General features: G+C 40.2%; 3 protein-coding genes across 5 annotated transcripts in view; 2 read left to right on the top strand and 1 right to left on the bottom strand.

Annotated features, from left to right (window-relative positions):
* The window catches only part of ALDH1L2 (aldehyde dehydrogenase 1 family member L2), a 34187-nt gene extending 23651 nt beyond the window's left edge, over nucleotides 1-10536 (top strand). For all 3 annotated transcript variants that reach the window (XM_068664375.1, XM_068664367.1, XM_068664358.1), the window contains 10 exons: nucleotides 40-110; nucleotides 216-321; nucleotides 701-788; nucleotides 1550-1643; nucleotides 1917-2013; nucleotides 3466-3564; nucleotides 4279-4444; nucleotides 5700-5805; nucleotides 6945-7144; nucleotides 8179-10536. In XM_068664375.1, coding sequence (XP_068520476.1) covers nucleotides 40-110; nucleotides 216-321; nucleotides 701-788; nucleotides 1550-1643; nucleotides 1917-2013; nucleotides 3466-3564; nucleotides 4279-4444; nucleotides 5700-5805; nucleotides 6945-7144; nucleotides 8179-8234 — 1083 coding nt within the window. In that variant the 3' untranslated portion in view covers nucleotides 8235-10536. The remainder of the gene's footprint in view (nucleotides 1-39; nucleotides 111-215; nucleotides 322-700; nucleotides 789-1549; nucleotides 1644-1916; nucleotides 2014-3465; nucleotides 3565-4278; nucleotides 4445-5699; nucleotides 5806-6944; nucleotides 7145-8178) is intronic.
* NOPCHAP1 (NOP protein chaperone 1) lies at nucleotides 10058-13599 on the bottom strand. Its single transcript, XM_068664399.1, has 4 exons — nucleotides 13461-13599; nucleotides 12772-12858; nucleotides 11726-11862; nucleotides 10058-10709 (listed from the first exon to the last, which is right to left on the bottom strand). The coding sequence occupies exons 1-4, from the start codon at nucleotides 13513-13515 to the stop codon at nucleotides 10527-10529; spliced, it is 462 nt and encodes a 153-aa protein (XP_068520500.1). The 5' UTR covers nucleotides 13516-13599; the 3' UTR covers nucleotides 10058-10526.
* A 1644-nt stretch (nucleotides 13600-15243) lies between these two features.
* Nucleotides 15244-20124, top strand: part of SLC41A2 (solute carrier family 41 member 2) — a 59068-nt gene continuing 54187 nt past the window's right edge. The window contains exon 1 of the mRNA XM_068664386.1: nucleotides 15244-15547. The gene's annotated coding sequence lies outside the window, so the exon portion shown is untranslated. The remainder of the gene's footprint in view (nucleotides 15548-20124) is intronic.

The raw sequence follows: 20124 nt of genomic DNA, 5'->3' as shown, positions 1-20124 counted from the left end.
TGTGGTGTCTTGTTTTGTTTTGTTTCTTGTTTTTTTCAGGGTGCTACAATTCCAATTAACCAGGCCCGGCCAAACCACAATCTAACATTCACCAAGAAAGAGCCAATAGGGTAAGTATCACTTTTTTCTTCTTAGTGGCAGCCTTGTTATACAGAAAAATCATTCAAATGTTGCCTTCAAAACTGTAATCTTACCCCATTTTTCCCTACTTTAAGTGTCTGTGCAATTGTTATCCCATGGAACTACCCACTGATGATGCTCGCATGGAAGAGTGCGGCATGCTTGGCTGCAGGCAACACATTGGTTCTCAAGCCAGCTCAGGTAAAACTAAAAGAAATGTACAAATGGTTCTGGTCCTCCAGTTTTTGTTCAGGCAAAATGATTTATGCACCCTAGTTGATTTCATCCATAGGCTAACCGGTTCTATGTTTTAAAGTGCATGTATATTAATATAAATAGCCATGATGGTACAAGATACTGATTGTCTTAAATTCTACTCTGATGGTAGTAATCTCATTGCAAGAATGATTTATGATGATTTGATGAATGATTTGAATCCATCTTCTTCCTCACGGTATCAGCAAATTAAAAGTTGTTGTTTCTTGCAGAAAATAATTTGAAGTTAAGAAGTACTGAGTGTAATAGTTATTGATGTGCATTTAATTAAAATAGGAGGCCTAATCTAAGTGTTTCTACTTAGGTCACACCTCTGACTTCCTTGAAGTTTGCAGAACTCTCAGCTAAAGCTGGATTTCCTAAGGGTGTTATAAATATTCTGCCTGGTTCAGGTAAAACTTCAACTGACCATTTTTTTCTGGGAAGAATAGTTCATGCTAAAGCTGGTGAACTAGCATTGTACCTTTGAAGACCTGGTACATGAGTTCATTTATCTTTGTAGGTAGTAGGCTTGCACCTGTGTCATACAGCGATTTCATGACTTTCCAGAACTGAATTGGAAATTTCTGTATGTCACCTGGCTCTAACTAGTGGTAAGAGCTGTCAGCCTACACTCTTTCCAAGCTCACACAAATAGTATGAATACTCTGAAAAGGAATATATTAGAGAGAAACATGTTGCACTTGATTGTAAGACTTGATTTTTTCTCCTAATCTTATCATCACTTGGAGGTATTTAAACATGACTGTGAGACCAAAAGCAAGCAGGTAAGATGCTTATTGGTCACTATAAATAATGTGGTCCACACCCTGTTACCTAGTGACACCATTTTCGTCTTTCCCCTGAAGAAGTAAAGTGACAGAGTAACTGTACAGGGCAGGCTTTGTTATGAATCTGATCATTCCACCTACAGTGGAATATTAGAGAAGATACTCTTTAGAACAGAGAAATGAGGGAATTTGGACATGTTAATGTGATTTAAGTTAACTAACAGGATATTTTCATAGTCATATGAATAAAGCTGTAAATATAAATAAGGATGTGATATTTAACTTGATTGACTCTTTCTTAACTCTTTCTGTGTACAGTGCTACTGCTGGAGTAGTAAAAATTGCTTATGTACTGTCTAGCTAAGCTGTTTTTCCCATCCCAGGTGGCCTAGTGGGACAGCACCTGTCCAAACATCCAGACGTTCGCAAAATTGGATTCACCGGTTCTACACCAACTGGTAAAGAGATCATGAAGAGGTACTCGCAGCATAAGATTCATAAATAAATGCTACTTTACCTAGTTCTTAAATACTTTATTGGCCATATATTGCATGTAGCAGTAATACCCAAGCACAACTACACATGGTTGTTTACATGTATGTAGAATTTTACTAAGTCATTGTTAGAAAGTAGAGCTTTATATTTTCACTAATTATGATTGAAAGGAAATAATGAAAACAGCTATTTAAAAGTTTGTGGTATTGTTGTTGTTGTTTGCTTGTTTTTACATAATCTTTTTTTTTTTTTCAGTGCAGCCACTAATCTGAAGAAAGTTTCACTTGAACTTGGTGGTAAATCACCACTGATCATATTCAACGACTGCGATCTTGACAGAGCTGTAAAAATGGTAATGGACTTTGAAATAAAATATACCCAAAGCCTTGGTGATACAACCTCAGAGTATATCAATACTATTATTTTTTTTTTGTCAAAAACTGCAGCAGGGAACCCTTGCATGAAGATTTGTGTAATCTGTTAGAAAACAGACTCCCTTTCTGTAGGATGTTTTTTATGCCAGCACAATTGAATTGTACATGCTGTGCCAAAAAGACATGGATTTGTTCTACAAGTATATATTGGACAATACATGAAATATAATTAGAAAGTATTTTCATCAGCCAAGTTAACACGTTAAAAATTATTTCTGTCAAAATCTGATGCTTAAAAAAAAGGGAAAAAAAAGATTCAAAAATAAAAGTCTGAAAGTGAGCTAAAATATACAGTGAGCTCCCTTTTGCCATACAATGCTTCTTAATTCACCATCAATCACATAATTCACTTTCCCAACCAGCTGTAATGCATTTAAAATTTCAAAGTAAAAAGTGCAAACAAGAAATTTGGTAGATTTAAGATTATTTCCTGCTCAAGTGATTTGACTCGACAAAATGACAACAGATACGGTTTGCTCATTAATGAAGCAAATTAATTGAATTTTTTCAATTGAATTGAATTGAATTGAATTGAATTAAATGAAGGCCTCAGAAAGCAGGAAGAAACTTACATACTTTCCACATTTGTTGAGCTTGTGTTGACAGGACAAGAGTCTGAGTGCCTGCACTGTGAAGTATGCGTGTAAATAAAAGTTAAAATTTTGTAGTCAGTGCACTGCTTGGTCACACCACTGTTTTCACATGTAGAGATGCAGAGGTTGGCCTAAGATATACATAACATTGACAGCTTTTTTCAAAACAGTGACTTTTTGCCACACACTTGGCATTAGCACATGATCCTCATCATACATACTATGCCAAAACTCTAGGTCTTTGAAGCAGCCAAAAAACAACTTTGAGGGAATTTTATTTTTCCTGCCTTTCTTTCCCCCACCTCCTTACTCCCCCAGGAAAAACAATAGTAGGCACAAATTTTTGGTAAATAAAAGGGAACATACTGCATTGATTCTGAATCCACACTCTTGAAATAGAAGGTATACTGCAGATTACAGTGAGGTAATGTTCACCCCATTACAAGTGACTATCTACTCGAGCAGTTTTGCTCAGTGGATTAACACAGTTTTTTCTGGTCATGCTGCTAGCTCTCTTAGCTGTGATGCTGTAGCAGGTGTTTCTGTGGAACACTGATGGAAATGAAAAGAGTTAATGGGTTCATCCAAGCAGTGTGTTTGCCAGTTATAAGATTAGTCTGCTTGTTGAATTGATGATGTCCCTTTATACGAAGCATCACACTTTGAGTGTTACAAGCATAGAATGCATCCGAAGGGAACAGAATGAAACAGTGAATGAACAAGAGGATGCCTATAAGTATATAAAGATGAATGTTTGTTTTTTTTCCCTTTGATCAGGGTATGGGAGCAGTATATTTCAACAAAGGAGAAAACTGCATTGCTGCTGGCAGGCTGTTTGTGGAAGAGTCAATCCACGATGAATTTGTTAGAAAAGTGGTAAGAATAAAGTTTAAGCAGATGTGTTACCATGGCACAACGATCCACTAGTTTTATAGAAATGTGCATTTCATGTTATTTTAATTTTTTTAACTTCTCATTATTGCTTAGGGTAGACAATACTACTTCTAGTGACCTTCTTGCAGGGTTAAAAGGAAGACACTATAGGGAGATATTTTTATCAGTAAAGCACAGATAAGTAACATTGAAATAAATATTGTGCCTTCAGTGATATTTCATATTTCATTAAGAAAGTAAGATGAAAACCACAACTGAGCTTCAGTCCGTGTGATTGAAGATTGCTATGAAGTTTTGAAAAAGGCATATTGGATTCGTAGCTAGTCATTCTTAAAAATCCAATAGTTACCATACCATACCATTGGAGAATTCATTTCTATAGTTCAAGACCAGGAAATTATTGTGATAACTCATTTACCACTGGTAAAAGCTAACAGTTTAGATGCTTTCATAATAACGGGAGAGAATGAGTACATGAAAGCAACATCAAAAACTTACAGAAGTGACCAGAGCTTACCAAACACAAGACTATATAAACAGTCTATTTTCAGAAGGGGAGGAGCATTCACTTTCTAAGAGTGCAGCTCTTTCTTTGAGCTGAGCTTCAAAACACTATCAGGAAAGCATGCTCAGTCACTGGTCACTTTAACAACCATTTCACGTTCTATAACTTTATTTTAATTGGGTTACCCATAGGTGGAAGAAATTAAAAAAATGAAAATCGGTGACCCGCTGGATAGATCTACGGATCATGGTCCACAAAATCACAAGGCGCATTTGGAAAAGCTGCTGCAATATTGTGAAACTGGAGTAAAAGAAGGAGCCACCCTAGTGTATGGAGGAAAGCAAGTATGTAGACCAGGTAAGATACTGTTCAAAGATGTTTCAAATTTTTACACTTTAAATAAAAGCCAATGTTTTTGTCTCTGCTGCTTTATATAAAGCAGCAATATCATAGAAACAGTACAAGGTTAGTCCAAGATAGCACTTGAGAACAGTGTGTTCAAGTCTCATATTAAGAGATCCTGTGCAACTGAAATGTAACATACAAAACTGAGTCAGAATCTAGTCTGTATTAGAATCTTATGATCATTTACTCCTACTGTTTGTGGAGCACTGAAACCTTTTTTGGAACATCACTGAACTGTCAAGAGCTGGAAGTATAATTACATTTAGATGAACAAAACACTAAAGCTGACTGAGGAAACTGCTGTCAGAGTCTGCCTTAGGTACTATTATCAAAAGTCTGTTTTGTTATATAAAGAATATGTGTATTAAGTTTAATGGAAAAGCAGCATTTTCTCATGGACATCTGTCATTAATCAGAAATGAATAATAGACATTTGTGTCTGAATTTTACAATATAATGAATTCATCCCCAAAGAAAAAGAATGTGGAGACTTGTAGCTACAAGAAATCAGTGTAACAAAATTAAGTGGGAAGGAGGAGGCGATTACACATATTCTTGGGAGTTGATTTTACCCACTACAGTGAAATACGCTTGCTCACCAAGATCTAGGTGGCCAGGATCATTTATGTCTAAGAACAGGACAATTCATGATTGGCAACAATGAACTAATTTATTTATTTATTTATTACATCCCTTAGAAATGAACAGTTGTTATTAGGTGAGCATTTGTCTTAAAATTTTCTTTACTTCAGTCTCCATAAATCTTACACAAAGTTGTTGCCCATCAGATGTTTTTCCTTGTTTGGAATATACAGATATTTATGGCTAGGTCTGTCTTCCTGCTGGGTAACAAGAAAAGCAGTGACCTCTGTGATGCGCCATAACCTTGTCTTCCTGATGCCACAGTGCAGGGTCTTCCCCTGAGGAGTCACCTGGGCTTGTGGTATGCAGGCCTTCTGGTCTGGGCTCAACCAGCATATTTTTGTTCTGATCAAGGCCATTCTTTTAACCCTTGTGCTGAAGTTTTATCGGTGCTTACACACATGCATTTCTATTCATACTTAATTCATATCACTCTTACTATTTTCTGTTTCAAGTCTCAGTGTATCTACGAGGTCAAAGTATGCAAAACTGATGGCCTGGATGATATAAAACCACAAAGCATTTTGTCCATGCTCAAATAAATGATGCTTTATCCTCTGTTTAGGTTTCTTCATGGAACCCACCGTATTCACAGATGTTGAAGATCATATGTATATTGCCAAGGAAGAGTCCTTTGGTCCTGTGATGGTGATTTCCAAATTTAAAAATGGGTACGTCCTCCTCTGGTGACTGTTTGAAAATTTACTTCCTCATTTTCACCCTATGCATAGAAATGATAAAATACATAGTATAGAAATGATAAAATATGTAGTATGGTTTTGTTTAATCTTGTAAATCTGTCTGAATCCCTAGGTCTTCTTCCACCTAAACTCAGAAAATTTTTAGTATGGGGTATCCTTCTCCATGTCAATATAGAACCAATGCTATTAGAAGCATGCAAGGGAGTAGAAGGCAACCTCAAGTGCCACTTCTTAAATAAGACCTTGTATTTAATGTAATATTTTTACTGGAGCTTATATAATTGCAACAGCTTGATCAAATTACAAAACGTGTATTTTTTTTTTCCCCGTGTAATTGCTTATTCTTCTCTTTGTCACAAAGGACTGCATAGCGCTGCTGTGCATTGTGCGCAACTGGAACACTATTTTTGTAAATAAAGCTATGAAAACTGGCAGTCCATAAAATCATTTTATATCATAGGAATTATTTTACAAACAGATGAGATAACCTTATATAAAAACATCGTGTGACTATTTCGACCTGCTTTAATCTTTCTGCACTATCAAAGTGCATTGAAGACCTGGCCACATAGATACACCTTTATATCTACAAATTATGTATAGCAACAAGATTTTGAAATTTTAACTTTGAAGGTATATGGAGAAGAAATACAAAAATAGCACTCTGAACATGTCCTGAAAAGACATGTCACAATAGAAGGCTGAGATTCAAAATTTATTCTCCGCTAACTTGCAAATTTTGGCAAACTGATGCATAAACCTGCTGCCAAGCTCTGCTTTACAAATGTTTTTGTATTGCTGTAATCCCCAAGTTGTGCTGTAGCTGAGCAAAGTTAGTATGCACAACGCAACTTTTCTTCTGACATTTCTCAGTGTAGTCTTACACAGAAATGTAAACACAAGCTTTATAAATTTGAAGCAAGTGTATGAATTTCCTTAAATCTGACAGATTGATACAGAGAGTAGTTCTTAATAAATGGTGTCTTTAACAAAGCTAACTGGAGAAGAGAGTGCATGGGAAAAGGTGTTTCAATGAAAATGAAGGTGAAAGCTTGCTAATACTTGTTTATTTTACCTCCTAGCAAGTAAATCAATTCTTTCTCCCACAGGGATGTCGATGGAGTGCTACGACGGGCAAACAGCACAGAATACGGGTTAGCTTCAGGCATTTTCACAAAAGACATAAGCAAAGCGCTCTATATCAGTGAAAAGCTAGAAGCTGGGACAGTTTTTATAAATACATATAACAAAACTGATGTGGCAGCACCATTTGGTGGATTTAAACAGTCTGGCTTTGGAAAAGATTTAGGTAAGTTGTTCTCTACCTCATTTCTTATCCAATAGTCCAAATCAATGAAAAAAAAACTTTAGCCACGAACTGCTAAAATGAGCTATGGATGTGTTTCCTGCATCTCCCACATTCCTCCAGGTAGCAATCTAATTCCTCTCTCATCCTCACAATATTCCCACCTCAGTACCTCCAATTCAGTCCCTCCTGTACAAATGTTAAGTAATGCTACAGCATACAGAATATTCCTCTCAAGCAGTCAAACGACAGCTTATCCAGAGCTGCCTGCAGGCTACAAAATGCTGTCAAGCAGCAAAGGCCAAAATCTTCTTTCCTTTTCCTCTGAAAGACTGTTAATTTAGGTCTCTCCTCTAAACTTGTAAGAGCTTCAGAAATTTCATTATGCCTCAAAATGTTATCAAAATCTGCCAGTGAGCACTGAGAAAGATTGCATGAAGATATTCTCTTTTAAAAAAATGTTTCAAAAAAAAAAAGTCAGGTTTAGTCTAGCAAAGAAACTTTACAAGTCTGGGCAGATCAAGCCTCATGGCAATGAAAAAGTAAAGAATTTTTTATCACAGTAATGCAACAGATTTTTGCCTTTTGAATTTCTAGCAACTATCAGACATTTGTAGAAACCAAAATGATTAATATTACCAGAAAAAAAAAGGGGGGGAGGAGGGAGGGAGAGAGATTAAAAACTTCTACACAGAATTTTTATCTGGAAACTTAAAGGCAAACCAAACTTCTTAAATACAACTATGAGTCTTCCCCGTTGCCATCTAGAGATTGCTGCCACTTCAATCCCACCCAAGTGACTGCTTGTTAAATTCCAGCTATTTTCTTTCCACACTTGTTGGTTTTGGTCTCTTTTTGTTAAACCAGTTCTGTAAATCTAAGGGGGACGGTAAACTAATTAGTTTCTCATCATTTGTTAAGTGCTCAAATGTTGGCTAAAGCATTTTGATTTTTTTCTTCAATGACTTAGTTAGATTCTCTGACAACTTGCTCTCATTTAGCTGCCATTCTAACTGATTAATATTGTGCTTGTACAGGTGAAGAAGCTCTTCATGAATATCTCAGAACAAAGGCCATCACTGTGGAATATTAACAGCCTCACTTGGAAAGTAAACTTTTGGCAAAGTTTTAATCTTAAGGACTCCACAAAGCACTAAATACCATGCCCAGGATATGCTGTCTGCAGTGCTACAACTAGAAAAAAAAAATACATTCATTCCATAGATAAATTTCCGTAAATCAGGTCCAAATTTTAGTCTCACTGAAAGACAGAAGTATTTGGGAATTAACCTGAAGTTATTTAAATTATCCAGCAACAGTAGCAGTTGTAAGCACAAGCAAAAAAAAAAAAAAAAAAAAAGTATTAAAAAAATAAGCCAAACCACAACTGAAAGATAAGTTCTCACATGCCTACTACTTATTTGTGTGAACATAGTATCTACATGATCATTTTTAATCTTTAGTCATAAAGCTTGACTTAAAGTTGAACTAAAATATGCATATTATTAGGTCATTTTTGCTATAAACGAGTTCAAGTTTTACAGTAGCAATTAAACATTCTGCTCTGGTGATTCTTCAGCAGTACAGAAAACCTTCGTGCCATAAGAAGTAAATCAATGCAAGGAAGTGCACTTACTATGATCTTTGTATAACACATACAGAGTTCAACATCAGTGTTAAAACTATGCATATCAAGCTAAAGTTACTGAAAATATTTTCTATCTTTTTGTTGATATGGAACATGTGATCTGCCTGCAGTTTGAAAGGTGTTTACATTAACAGATTAAAATCACTCTGTGTCTGTGCAGATAGACTGTTATCACCGTTTTATATTAACCTACTGGAAAATCACTTTTAAAATGACTGAGTTAAGACATTGGCTTTCAAACTTTCTTCAGTTTGAAGCTTTCTGAACAGGTCAAGACCTTATCCAACAAACTAAACCTACAAGGACTGCTTGCTTTTCTTAGTCTGCAACTCCACCTAGAGTTTAATATGATCTGTGAGCTACCATTAAAAGTAGCAGCCCCATTCGTTGATTCCCATCCTTTCCATTCCCTCAGTTTCCCATCCTTTCCATTCCCTTTCCATTCCACTCAGTGACTTAATCAGCTAATCGCAGTGAATTGTGCCCCCCCCCCTTCCATTTTTAAGAAGCCACACTGTGAAAGACCAGAATCCTTGTAATTTCTTATCAGAAACACTACCAAACAGATCATAAAAGAAAGCTCTAGAATTAAGTGCTGGATTTAAAATAAATGGTGTAAATAATGGCAGGTTTCAAGTCATGATGTTTTAAATTTAATACTTGAGTAAATACAATATAGAAAAATTTACTTTAATGGTGTAGAAAGTACAAAATTCCTTTAAGAAACAAACTGTGATATCCAGAGGCATCATAGATTCTTCTGAAATGCAAAGCCATCTGTCAAGTAAATTCGACAGCTGAAATCATTGTATTTGATCAATCTGAGGAAAGTACGAATAAGACATAACTTCACCGATTACAGTTCCACAGCTGTTTCAAGCTAGTTCAGCCTCAGTACGCGCATACTGAAAATTAACCTTATTCTTCTGGCAATGGTAGTTGTTAACCAAATGGAGAGGACAAAAACATGATAGAGAAAGTGAGATGAGAAGTGTGGCTTGGAGCAGTTTTAACACCACAGAGGCAGACTTAACCATGTACATGTAAGTACCAAGGATATATAGCCACAAACATTGCAGATACAAGCTAGTTAGGAACTAGCAGCAACCCACCCATAACTCCGTACAAGCCAAGAAGTGTGCGTAATCCTTTGTCAAACTCTCTCAAGTCATGGCTTGTTACAAATCTGTCCTTTACCATGCTACCTCATCTTGAAATGGCTCCAACCACTGCTTTGGTGTTCATGAATGCAATGTAGACAACCTCTGTTGTACTTCAAGGTAATGTTTAATATTGAAGACATGGTACATAACATTTCACAGGACACCATATAAAAAAAATATATTTTTCTCCTAGTTACCTCTTTCCTCCCCTGGAAGCAAATATTTATTTTAAGTACAGTACAAGAATCTTTATTCAACAAAGCAACAGTTCTTAACTAGCTCTGCAGCATGCCTTCCTGTTCAAGTGCCCCAGATTCTAGCCACTTTGTCTAACCTCATGATGAAGCTTGGAATTTCCATTTTGTTTGATGAATAAGACAGTACTTAATCTTCAGAGATGCAGCTTGCCTCAGAGCCATGAGTAGATCCTGAATTCTCCTCTGTGCAAACTAAAGCATTTTATGTGATCCTGGGAAGTGTCACACTGGGAAACAAGGTAGTTTTAAGGGCCAAATTGTCAAAGAAAACATAGTTGGTTTGTTTGTTTTTCTTTAAAAAAAAAATAAAAATGGATTTACTCATTCTCTTTGCTGTCCAAAATTTCTATTTTGCCCTTTTCTTCCTTTTGTTTAGGAAACTTAATATTGTGTATTGTCACTTCATCAGTTGTACAGTCATCTTCAGATTCTGAGTCATCTTCTGAAGTTAGTATCTCTTCATCTGTATCGGAACCACTCAGTTCAACTACAGCCACATTCTGAAAAAAAAAACAAAAACAAAACTGAGTTAACATATCATACATTTCTGTATCACTTTTATAATTTGAGTAAAATATAAAGAAAACAAATCAATCAGCCCTACTAGCATAAGAAAACCACAACCACAGTTAGAATTTTGGCTTCTTCTATGATTATGACAGGTATCATAAACAGATTCCTAAATATTAAAGTTGTAATTCTATTGCCCAATAACAAACATAAGGAATTTTTGTATCATTATAAAAGAGAACTGAATACATACCTGAATTCATTCTAAATTAGAAGTTTAAACTGGTGAGCAGTAAGCATCAAAACTAATATTCAGTAAAGAATTTAAATCAAACCACTTAATGCATAAAAGGGGTCATGATATATGCATATAAAGGGTTTATATATTTATGAATATAAATCATATAATTTAGTATTATTGATTGTACTGCAACCATCAACACAAAGTAGCAAGCAGTTTAAATCACCAGGATATTTTCTGAAGCAAAAATGATTGTATATTTCCATATGCAGAGCTATCATTTGAGGTCTGTTTATTTTTTTCTCTGAAAGCATCTGTCTTAAACTGACAATTCTCACCTCAAAAACTTCCTGTACGCTGCAAGGCAAAATACAGGAATACATATTTATACAAAATATGTTAAATATACTAAATGCACATATAGATATATACATGTATATAAACACATGTAAATACAAAGTATACAAAATACAGGATACATATTTATTATGCAAATACATTTCTTACATTATCTGTAAATAGCACTATGCTATTAATGACTAGGTTTCCTAGCTCGTTTATTATAAAACCAAGACTTTTGTCAGATGTTGCCATATCAAAAATCTTTTTAAAATCCTGCCCGTTACCCATGCCATATCAGCATGTTACAACAATTCTCATAATCTTTGTTTTTTCACTATTCTTCGGCCTAGTTCCTTCTAAGATCAGAGGATTATTTTACTTGCATCTAAAATTATTGTATAGAACCAAATATATAGTATTTACCATTTCTATAACTTTTTCTGTGGCGCCGTCTAGATTTTCAATATCAAATTGATGAGCTGGTGCTGTTACCATTTTTCTTCTTAGCTCATCATTTGCATGTGCCATCTGTGGTAAAAAGCTCTGTACTCTGTCCAAAACTGAAACAGAAATAATTACCACCTGCATATCTATAAAAAGACATAATCGCTTATACATTTATACCTCAGAAACCTGAGCTTCTAAACAGATTCCATTTCAATTGTAATTTCCAACTGTCAACTTATGTTTTAATAGGAGGATTCTTTATAGTATTCAATTTCCCAAGACATAAATTGCTAAAAGACACAGGATTGGTCAGCATGTGGTACAGGTGAAGAAATCACACCTACAATTCCATTTGGATTCTTAAAACAAAATGTGGCTAGTAAATGCCATGGTTTAAAATAATGCATTGAATATCATCTTGAGAAACTTCCGCATCAGCATTACCTCCAGTGGAAATAAAATTATGTCCTCCTCTGTTCCCTTACAAAGTATAGACTGAAGGACTCAAAGGACTCTAACAGGCATAATGTACATCTGAAATGCTGTCATTTTCATAAAGACATGCATTCAAATTAATTTATTATTAATGAAATATTATATGGTCCGGCTTAATCATTCTGGCAGAACCTTCATTAAAAAATAAGTTATTAAAATTATCCACATAACATGCATGAATTTGAAAGTAGCTGAATAAATGAAGACCAAAGGTACAGCCTAGATAATTCACTGTATGCAGACACTGGGATTTTTCTCTGAGCATGTCTCTAAAAGGTAAAACTGCAACACCTAGCACAACAAATCTGGTTTTGCAGAAACAGCAGTTACATAATAAACCTGTAGGAGGCGTAACTGCAACAAAGAATCTAACACCAACAAAACAGAACATGAAAGTTTCTCCCTTCACCAACACAAGGAAATATTTACAGATTCACAGATGAATAAGCCTGTTGAACTGTTAAACATAACTTCTGTTAAATAAAATAGCTAGTAGCTGCCACTGCCCCAGACGCAGTTATACTTACCATTACTCCTTGGCATCCTAACCGTCTGTAAAGTTGTGGCCTTCTTGCTGCTATGTTTTGAACTAATCAGTAATGTTTCTTCCAGTCCTGGAAACAAACAGGTGTTTAAATGTTTATTTGCACCAACCACAAATCTCACATTTTAAGGGTGAAGCTTTTCTCTTGCTGCTCTTTCTCCCCCTTCTCTGTACCAAACCTACAGATGAGGATTAATTCAGCCATCTCTACCTCCAGAAATCCCAGTCTGCTTTCCTCCAAGTGCTGTTTTTTCACGTTTGTTTGGGTTGGGACATGCCAGTACCCCTGTAGACAGCAGGCAGTGAGCATCTAGCATTTGCTACCACAAAGAGCGTGACAGCAGACAGGTACAAAACAGAGTTAGACGAACTCAGGGCAGCATTCACAACCAGATCCCATGGGACTGAGCTGGAAGGTGCCCTCCAGCAGCCCTACCCCACAACTACAGCCACAGCAGCTACAACAACAGGCAGCAGACAGCCCTCAAATTAAGAAGCCCTCCGCACCACATGCTGCCGCAGCTGCTGGGAGAAAGCCAGCCGAAGCAGGGGGGCACCCCGGCTGCAGGCCCCGATGCCCGGAGGCCCAGATGAAGAGGGGTGGCGGAGCTGCCCCCTCCCCGAGCACGGGGGTCCCGCCGCCCCCTCCCCTGCCCCGTTTCTGCCCCTCACCTGGGCGGCGCCCCGCGGCCAGCAGCTCCCGGGAGGCGCCCGGTGCCGCCGCCATGCGCGCACCCGGCCGGAAAATGGCGGCCGGGGAAAGCCCCGCAGCGACTCCTGGCGGGCTCCAGAGGAGGGGGGGGGGGTGCCTCAAAGCGAAAAATAACTCAAAAAAAGGCTTTGGAATCTTGGTGGAACGCCTTTTTTTTGGTAACTTTCCCGTTTTCATGATCGGAATCTGGGGAATTGAATGTGGGAGCCCGAGGGGATTGTAGGTGTCGTTTGGAAAAGCGAGTGCTGCAGCTGCCAGGTTCAGCTCGGGGCTGTTCCGCAGCTCCCGGCCCTGTCTGTAAGCTGGAAAGCCCTAAAATGGGAACCGAGTGCTTCCTAAGGGAGGAGATGGGATGTCCAGGCCCAACGTGAGGACAAGGAGTACTCAGGTAACTATTGCTCTAGTAGGAGATGTGAAACTTTATGAATTTGCTGCCTGGTTCCCACCTTTCTGCCCAGCCGTGCTCCGGAATTCCAGCCTCCAAGAAGGATCCCTCTGCCCGCTCTTGAAGACTGACAGATGCTGAGGACTGAATTATTTCGTGGTGGGCCACAAAACACCAAGGCTCTAAATTTGCTCCTGGCCCAGAATAACCACACATGAGCCCCAAATAACATATTTCATCCACGGGCACAAAGCGACTTGAGCGGAGGGAGGGACACTGTGGAGCCAAGGAACCTCCAGCAGGGTGTGATGAGGTGAGTTGCACAAGACGCCCAAGCAAGCAGTGAGACAAGCCAGGAACAGCACCCTCGGGTGCTATTCTCGTATATTCCAAGCTGCAGTCAGCAATACCAGCAGCAGAAGCACGCTTTACTTGGTTTGCCTAGCACCCAGCTGGTTCCCAGGCTGCATAGCACAAGGTGCAGGTGCATGTGGCTGTAATGAGGCCAGGGGACAACAGCTCCTGTAGTCCACGTGGCTTAAGAACTGATAGCCCTAAGGTTTGGGCTGCTTCATTCCTTCAACGCAGTCTCAACTTGGAGCTCATGGTGATACTTTGTGTGCCGCTGCCGCAGTGCAGAGCATTTTGGCTGCTGTCCTGCAAATACATCGTCCTGTGCTCGAGCTGCTGCTTTTCCATGCACCTTGAGTCAGCTAGCTCCAGCTGATGGCAGATACTTGGTGCCTTGCCCGTGCTCTCTTCTGGTCTGTCGACAGAAAGGAAAAAAGATGCTGCAGGCTTGGCTGCTGCCACCATCGTTAAATCCAGGTTGCCCTTCCTTCCTCTTTCTTCTCTTTCGTTTTCCACTTCGGGCATCCCCGGTGCTTTGAAGCGCGGAGCAGCCGTCGGGGAACAACACCAACAGCGGTAACATCTGCACAGATTCAGCTGGCTCCACCATTTTAATGTGCTAAGCTAAAAAAACAAGTGTGTTTCCAGATGAGGGTTTTGAGGGTTGATTAGCAGGGCCCAGCGAGTCCTTGGCCACACAACGAGTCAGTGAGGGGCGCTTCATTTGGGACGGGCAGTTGACTGCGGGGGCAGCTGATCGCAGGCGTGGTACACACAGACTTGCACTCAAGCGCTTGGCGGGCGGCCTGACAAGAGCCAGAACATCTCAGCTGACCCAAATACCCAGAAAACCCCGTTTTCTTCGGAAGCTATTTTTAACCGCGCTGCGGGATGGAACGAAAACAGTAACAAAAAAAAAAAAAAATATATATATATATATAAATAAATAAATAAAAATCCCGAAGTAAAGCCAAAACTGCTGACTCGGAAAGCTCTGCCAGAAAACCTTTCGCACCCACCCACCGAGGCCAGGGCTGCCTCCGCCGCCCCTTAGGGCTCCCCGGGGGGCTGCGGGGCGCCCCTCTCGGCGGCGGTGGGGGGCAGCGGGCGGGTGGCTGGTGGCTGGCGGCCGCCCGGCCCCTTTTCCCCTTCCCCTTCCCCTTCCCCTCCGCCGGCTGCGGGCTGCCGGTGGCGGCGGCGGCGGCGCATCACGGGGCCACATCATCGCGGGGGCCGCCCGCCGCTTCCGCGCCTGCTCGCTGCGGCGCCGCTCACCTCGCCCGCAGCTGTCAGCGCCGCGATGGAGCCCAGGTGAGGGGCGGCGAGGGGAAGGGGACGGGGGTGATGGGGGTGATGGGGATGGGGACGGGGACGGAGGTAAAGGGGTAAGGGGCGGCCGGCCACCCACCCACCCAGCTGCCGCCCTACCGGGGAGAGGCAGAGGGGGGGGGGGGTGTCCGGGAAAGTTTCCCCGCCGGGCGGAGCCGCGGGGCCCCAGCAGGGTGCTGTGGGGTGCAGCGGCCCCGCAGCCTGCCCCCGAGCTCGGCCCCGGTGCTGTGGCCTGCCCCGAGGCTGCTCGGCACCGTGCCGGGTCGGTGGAGGCACTGCCCGCATCGCCCTCTTGGTGCTGGTCCCACCTGGCGCCCTCCAGCTGCGCCGGGGTCTGGTTGGGGTCGCTGGAAAAGCAAGGAGCTTGTGCCCGACCAGCCTGCCACCATCACCTTCTTCCTTATTTCCCTATATATATTTTTTTTTTATTAGTCTACGAGCTTTGCGATTAACGTGTGGTGACACAACGCTCGCGCTCTTTCCATCCTCTCCTGCCAAAACATAAGAGCTTTCTGTCATTTCCTCCGCTCCATCATTAATTCTCAATTACCTTCAAGTGGGAGCTGCAAGCACTTTCCCTAATTTCCGTAAATATTTTCGTGCCTCCTGTGCTGCCCAGGATGCAGTCCTGTACTCTTCACTAACATTTGATCCTAGATTAGAAACCACAATATTATTAGCCAGGCTCTGATAAGTGCAGCATATAAAATTAAATTATTGTTTAGTCTTAGTATCAGTAATAAATCATAAAGATACAGGGGGGAAAAAAAAAAGTCTTCTCACATGAAGAGTCCCAACAGCTGTTAGTAGATATCCTAAGTTATCTTCGCTTTACCAGCTCAGTAATGCAGGTGAAAAGATGAGATTAGATGGGAAGACCTGTCTTGGCAGTATTCCCTGCTTATATTGCCTCAAAGAAATTATTAACCTGGAAGCATAATGACACGGTACGACTGGTAGACATTTCAGAAGGAAAAATAACACGTATCATTTTCTTTTCAAATACTTAAGGACATTATCTCCCCAAAACAATGGGAGGTCTGTATCCTAGTGCCTGAGTTAATAAGCAATTCATCCCTCCCTCATGATGACGGTAGAAACCTGTAATCAGGATCCCAAATAGTGCAGCTAGGACTCATCCAGGTAAGCACCTAATGGTTACTTATCTAAAGCAGTGCGCTACCTCTTCTGTTTCAAACTTCCCCACCTGCTTTTGATGGTCTGGATGTGATTTGCCAGACAGTTTTCGTGCTGGCATTCCGTTTGGGTGATTTTGCAACCTGACCGCATTTCACAGCCTGCCGCTTCGTTTCTGGCTCTGTTTTGGTCTCTTTTAATTGAGTTGCCTTAAAAGTGCAGAGGCAAACCAAATCTTTTTCTGACAGCTGCTTTTCCCTTCCTCGGGGCAGAAATCGAAAGCTGCCATGTTCAGGAAGTGAAATGCAGCAGTCTGAAACTTGTCTGAAAATTGAGCCTGAGGCTGGCTGCTCTTCCAGTGTCTTCATTATTTTCAAGAAGGCATTTGGAGGTTGTTTCATCTATTTTTTTTCGTCTCTTTTGCAGTTGATTTAACCTACAGCTGCCAAAAAATAAACGCCATATTAACTAGTATATCACATAATATTTTAAAAAATGGTACGTGATGCCTGTTTATCTGCTGTGCACACAACGCTTATTATTTTTCAACATGTTTTCCATTTTTTCATCCCAAACACTAAGTATCTGGTATAAATAATCTTAGCACACACATCATCTTAGGATTTGGATGCTACAAACTGGTTAATAATAATACAGTCTGTTTACTCTGTCTATATGCTGAGGTGAACTGATGTAGCTTTCACTTTCTGCTGATACGTTCACCAGGACGTATCAGCAGTGTAAATGATTAGCCATAGCTGATATAAGGATGTCAGGGTGATACCAGGAATTTGTACATACACAAGACATAGCAGTGGAAAAGAGGCCGTGCAGATCCTGTATCACCTTTGTAAATCTTATTCTGAACCTGCAAAAAATCTCCTAAAATGTCACATTCCAGACTTCAGAACCTCAGAACTGTTGGGGTTGGAAGGGAACTCTGGACACTGCCCCATCAGCCACCGCTGCTCAGTGTAGGGTCAACTAGGGCAGGGTGCCCTGGGCCTTGTCTGGTTGGATTGTATCACTGAGGATGGAGAGTCTGTAACCTGCTTGGACCAGTGTTCAGCCACCCTCACAGTGGGGAAAAACAAAAAGAGGAAGAAACAAACAAACAAACACTTTTATATGTATATGTATAAATATAATTTTAAGTGTTTAAATTTGTGTACATTGCCTCTCATCCTTTCACTCAGTACCACTGAAGAGTCTGGCTTCATCTTTTTAACCACTCTCACCAGTTATTTGTACACTTGGCAAGATCCCTCATCATTTTTTTCTTGGTGCTGAACAGTTCTAGCTCTCACAGTCTCTCCTCACCTATCAGGTGCTCCCAATACCCAAATCATCTTCATAACCTTTCGCTGGACTGGCTTCACCGTGCCCATGTCTCACTTGTACTGGGAAGCCCAGAACTGGACACAGCACTCCGGATGTGTCTCACCACGGCTATCACTGAAATATTGTCTCCTTCCACCTGCTGGCAGTGCTCAGCCTGGGATGCTCTTGACCTTTCTGCAGCAGGGGCATGCTGCTGGCTGAAGGTTGGCTTGTCCTCCAATAGGGTCTTCTCCGTACAGGTGGTTTCCAGCTGCTGGGTTCCCAGCCTGCGCTGGAGTGTGACCTCACTATGAGGACTTTGCATTTCCTGTTGCTAACCTTCATGAGATTCCTCTTGTCCCGTTCCTCCAGCCTGCCAAGGTCCCTCTGAATATTAGCACAGCCATCTCATGTAATCGCCTTCATTATATCTGTCTATAGACATGGCAGTGACCATTCCGTTGTAATTATCCCAGTGTTGAATAGGTGGAAGCAGACCATGAAGGGAAAAGAATCAAACACTAAATATTCAATAGCTACACAAGCTGGTATAGAAAACTATTTAAAAACATTTATCAACATCTCCTCCGTGAAACTTACATATGGTGATTTAAATTTAAAATCCAGAAACACCAGGATCTCTCCTTAATTAATAAATGGTGTTTGCAGGCATGTCTCAAATGATGAAATCCTAACCTCAGTTAAATCAGTGGCAAAATTCCCGTTGCTGTACATGTGCATGGGATGCTGACTGTTTTGAAGAGGAGTGTATTACAAACAGGTGTGAAAATGAGCAAAGCTAGAGTCTTGAATTTTCTCTGGAAGAAATTATCGCATACATAGTCTGTTGTCCAAAGAAAGGCCCTTTCTAAGGTAGTACCTACCAGTTTATTATGTCAACATATTAAAGCTCAGTATTTCATTAATGTTTCATATAACATGCCTGAATATCCCTTTCCAAGGCTTGTTCTTGTACTGAGATGTGTTTCTCAGACACATTTAAGCTATGTTTTTTTATTGTAAGCCACGTAGAAGTGCAGCATAGAGATTATTATTGCCTTAAAAAATTACCTGTAAAAATTGTTTGCAGCTTATAGGAAAAACGGGTACTATGGTATGATTAGATATGGATCCTGTGAAAGCTCTCAGTATTATTTAGTTTGGTGTTATCTTTTCATTTTGTTAGCCAGACCCTGAAAGAAATCTGAAAATTAATTTTCCCAGCCTTAGACTTCAATAAATATTTGTTTTAGCCTGACACAATGTTGACTTTAGAAAAGTTTTGTATTCTGTGCTTCAACATTCTTCCCTCTTCCGCTTTTTCTGAAGGTACTTTAAAAAGTATGGGGATTGTTTTAATGCTTTGAATCAGCCGTCAGCAGTCTAATTGCTGTACGATCAAATTTTCAGCCGCAGAACCCAGTCGGTTTAGGTGCTGGGAAGGCGTGTAAGAGCCTCCTTGATATGCTCCTGAGAACTTAATCCTGACTGAAGCAATGTTTGGGTAATAATGGAGACCATTCTTGCTGCCTCTTCCTGAACAGTGACATTTTCCTTATCATCCTCATCTTCCTTAGATGCGACAAGACCAATCAAGTCAATCAAAGGTGAAGGATGGAAAAATCTGATAACAGTCAGGTGTTCAGTCTCATGGCTGAAGTATGAGAGATTTTCCTGAGGCAGCTATCCGTTTCCAAAAATCAGCATCTCTTCCAGCTGGTGGTCCTCTGTATTTTCCACACCATCTCCTTCTGCCTGTCCAGTTTCAGCATCAGACATGCTGTCTCTGTGTGTGTATTTTAAAAATTGCTGTGTGCATTAGTTGTATTAATTCTCGTGGAGAAAATTGCCTTGTTGTGTGCCAGATTGCTAAGTGTCTCATTTTCAGGAACACGTCCTCAGCACACAGCAGGGTATGACTCTGTTTCCTATTTGTGTGTGTCTGCAAGAATGAGAAAGAGAGGTGAATAACACACAGTAATTGTTATGTGGTATAAAGTGAATGAAGGAAAAGAAGGAACTATTAAATGTAACTATTTAGGAAACAATAACGAGTTGGAAATGATTATATTCATCCTCTGGGCAGAGCTCGTTATTTTGCT

Source organism: Anas acuta, chromosome 1, assembly GCF_963932015.1.
Source record: "Anas acuta chromosome 1, bAnaAcu1.1, whole genome shotgun sequence".
Taxonomy (NCBI): Eukaryota; Metazoa; Chordata; class Aves; order Anseriformes; family Anatidae; genus Anas; species Anas acuta.
The sequence above is the reverse complement of the archived record's forward strand: the minus strand, read 5'-3'. Positions and strand labels throughout refer to the sequence as shown.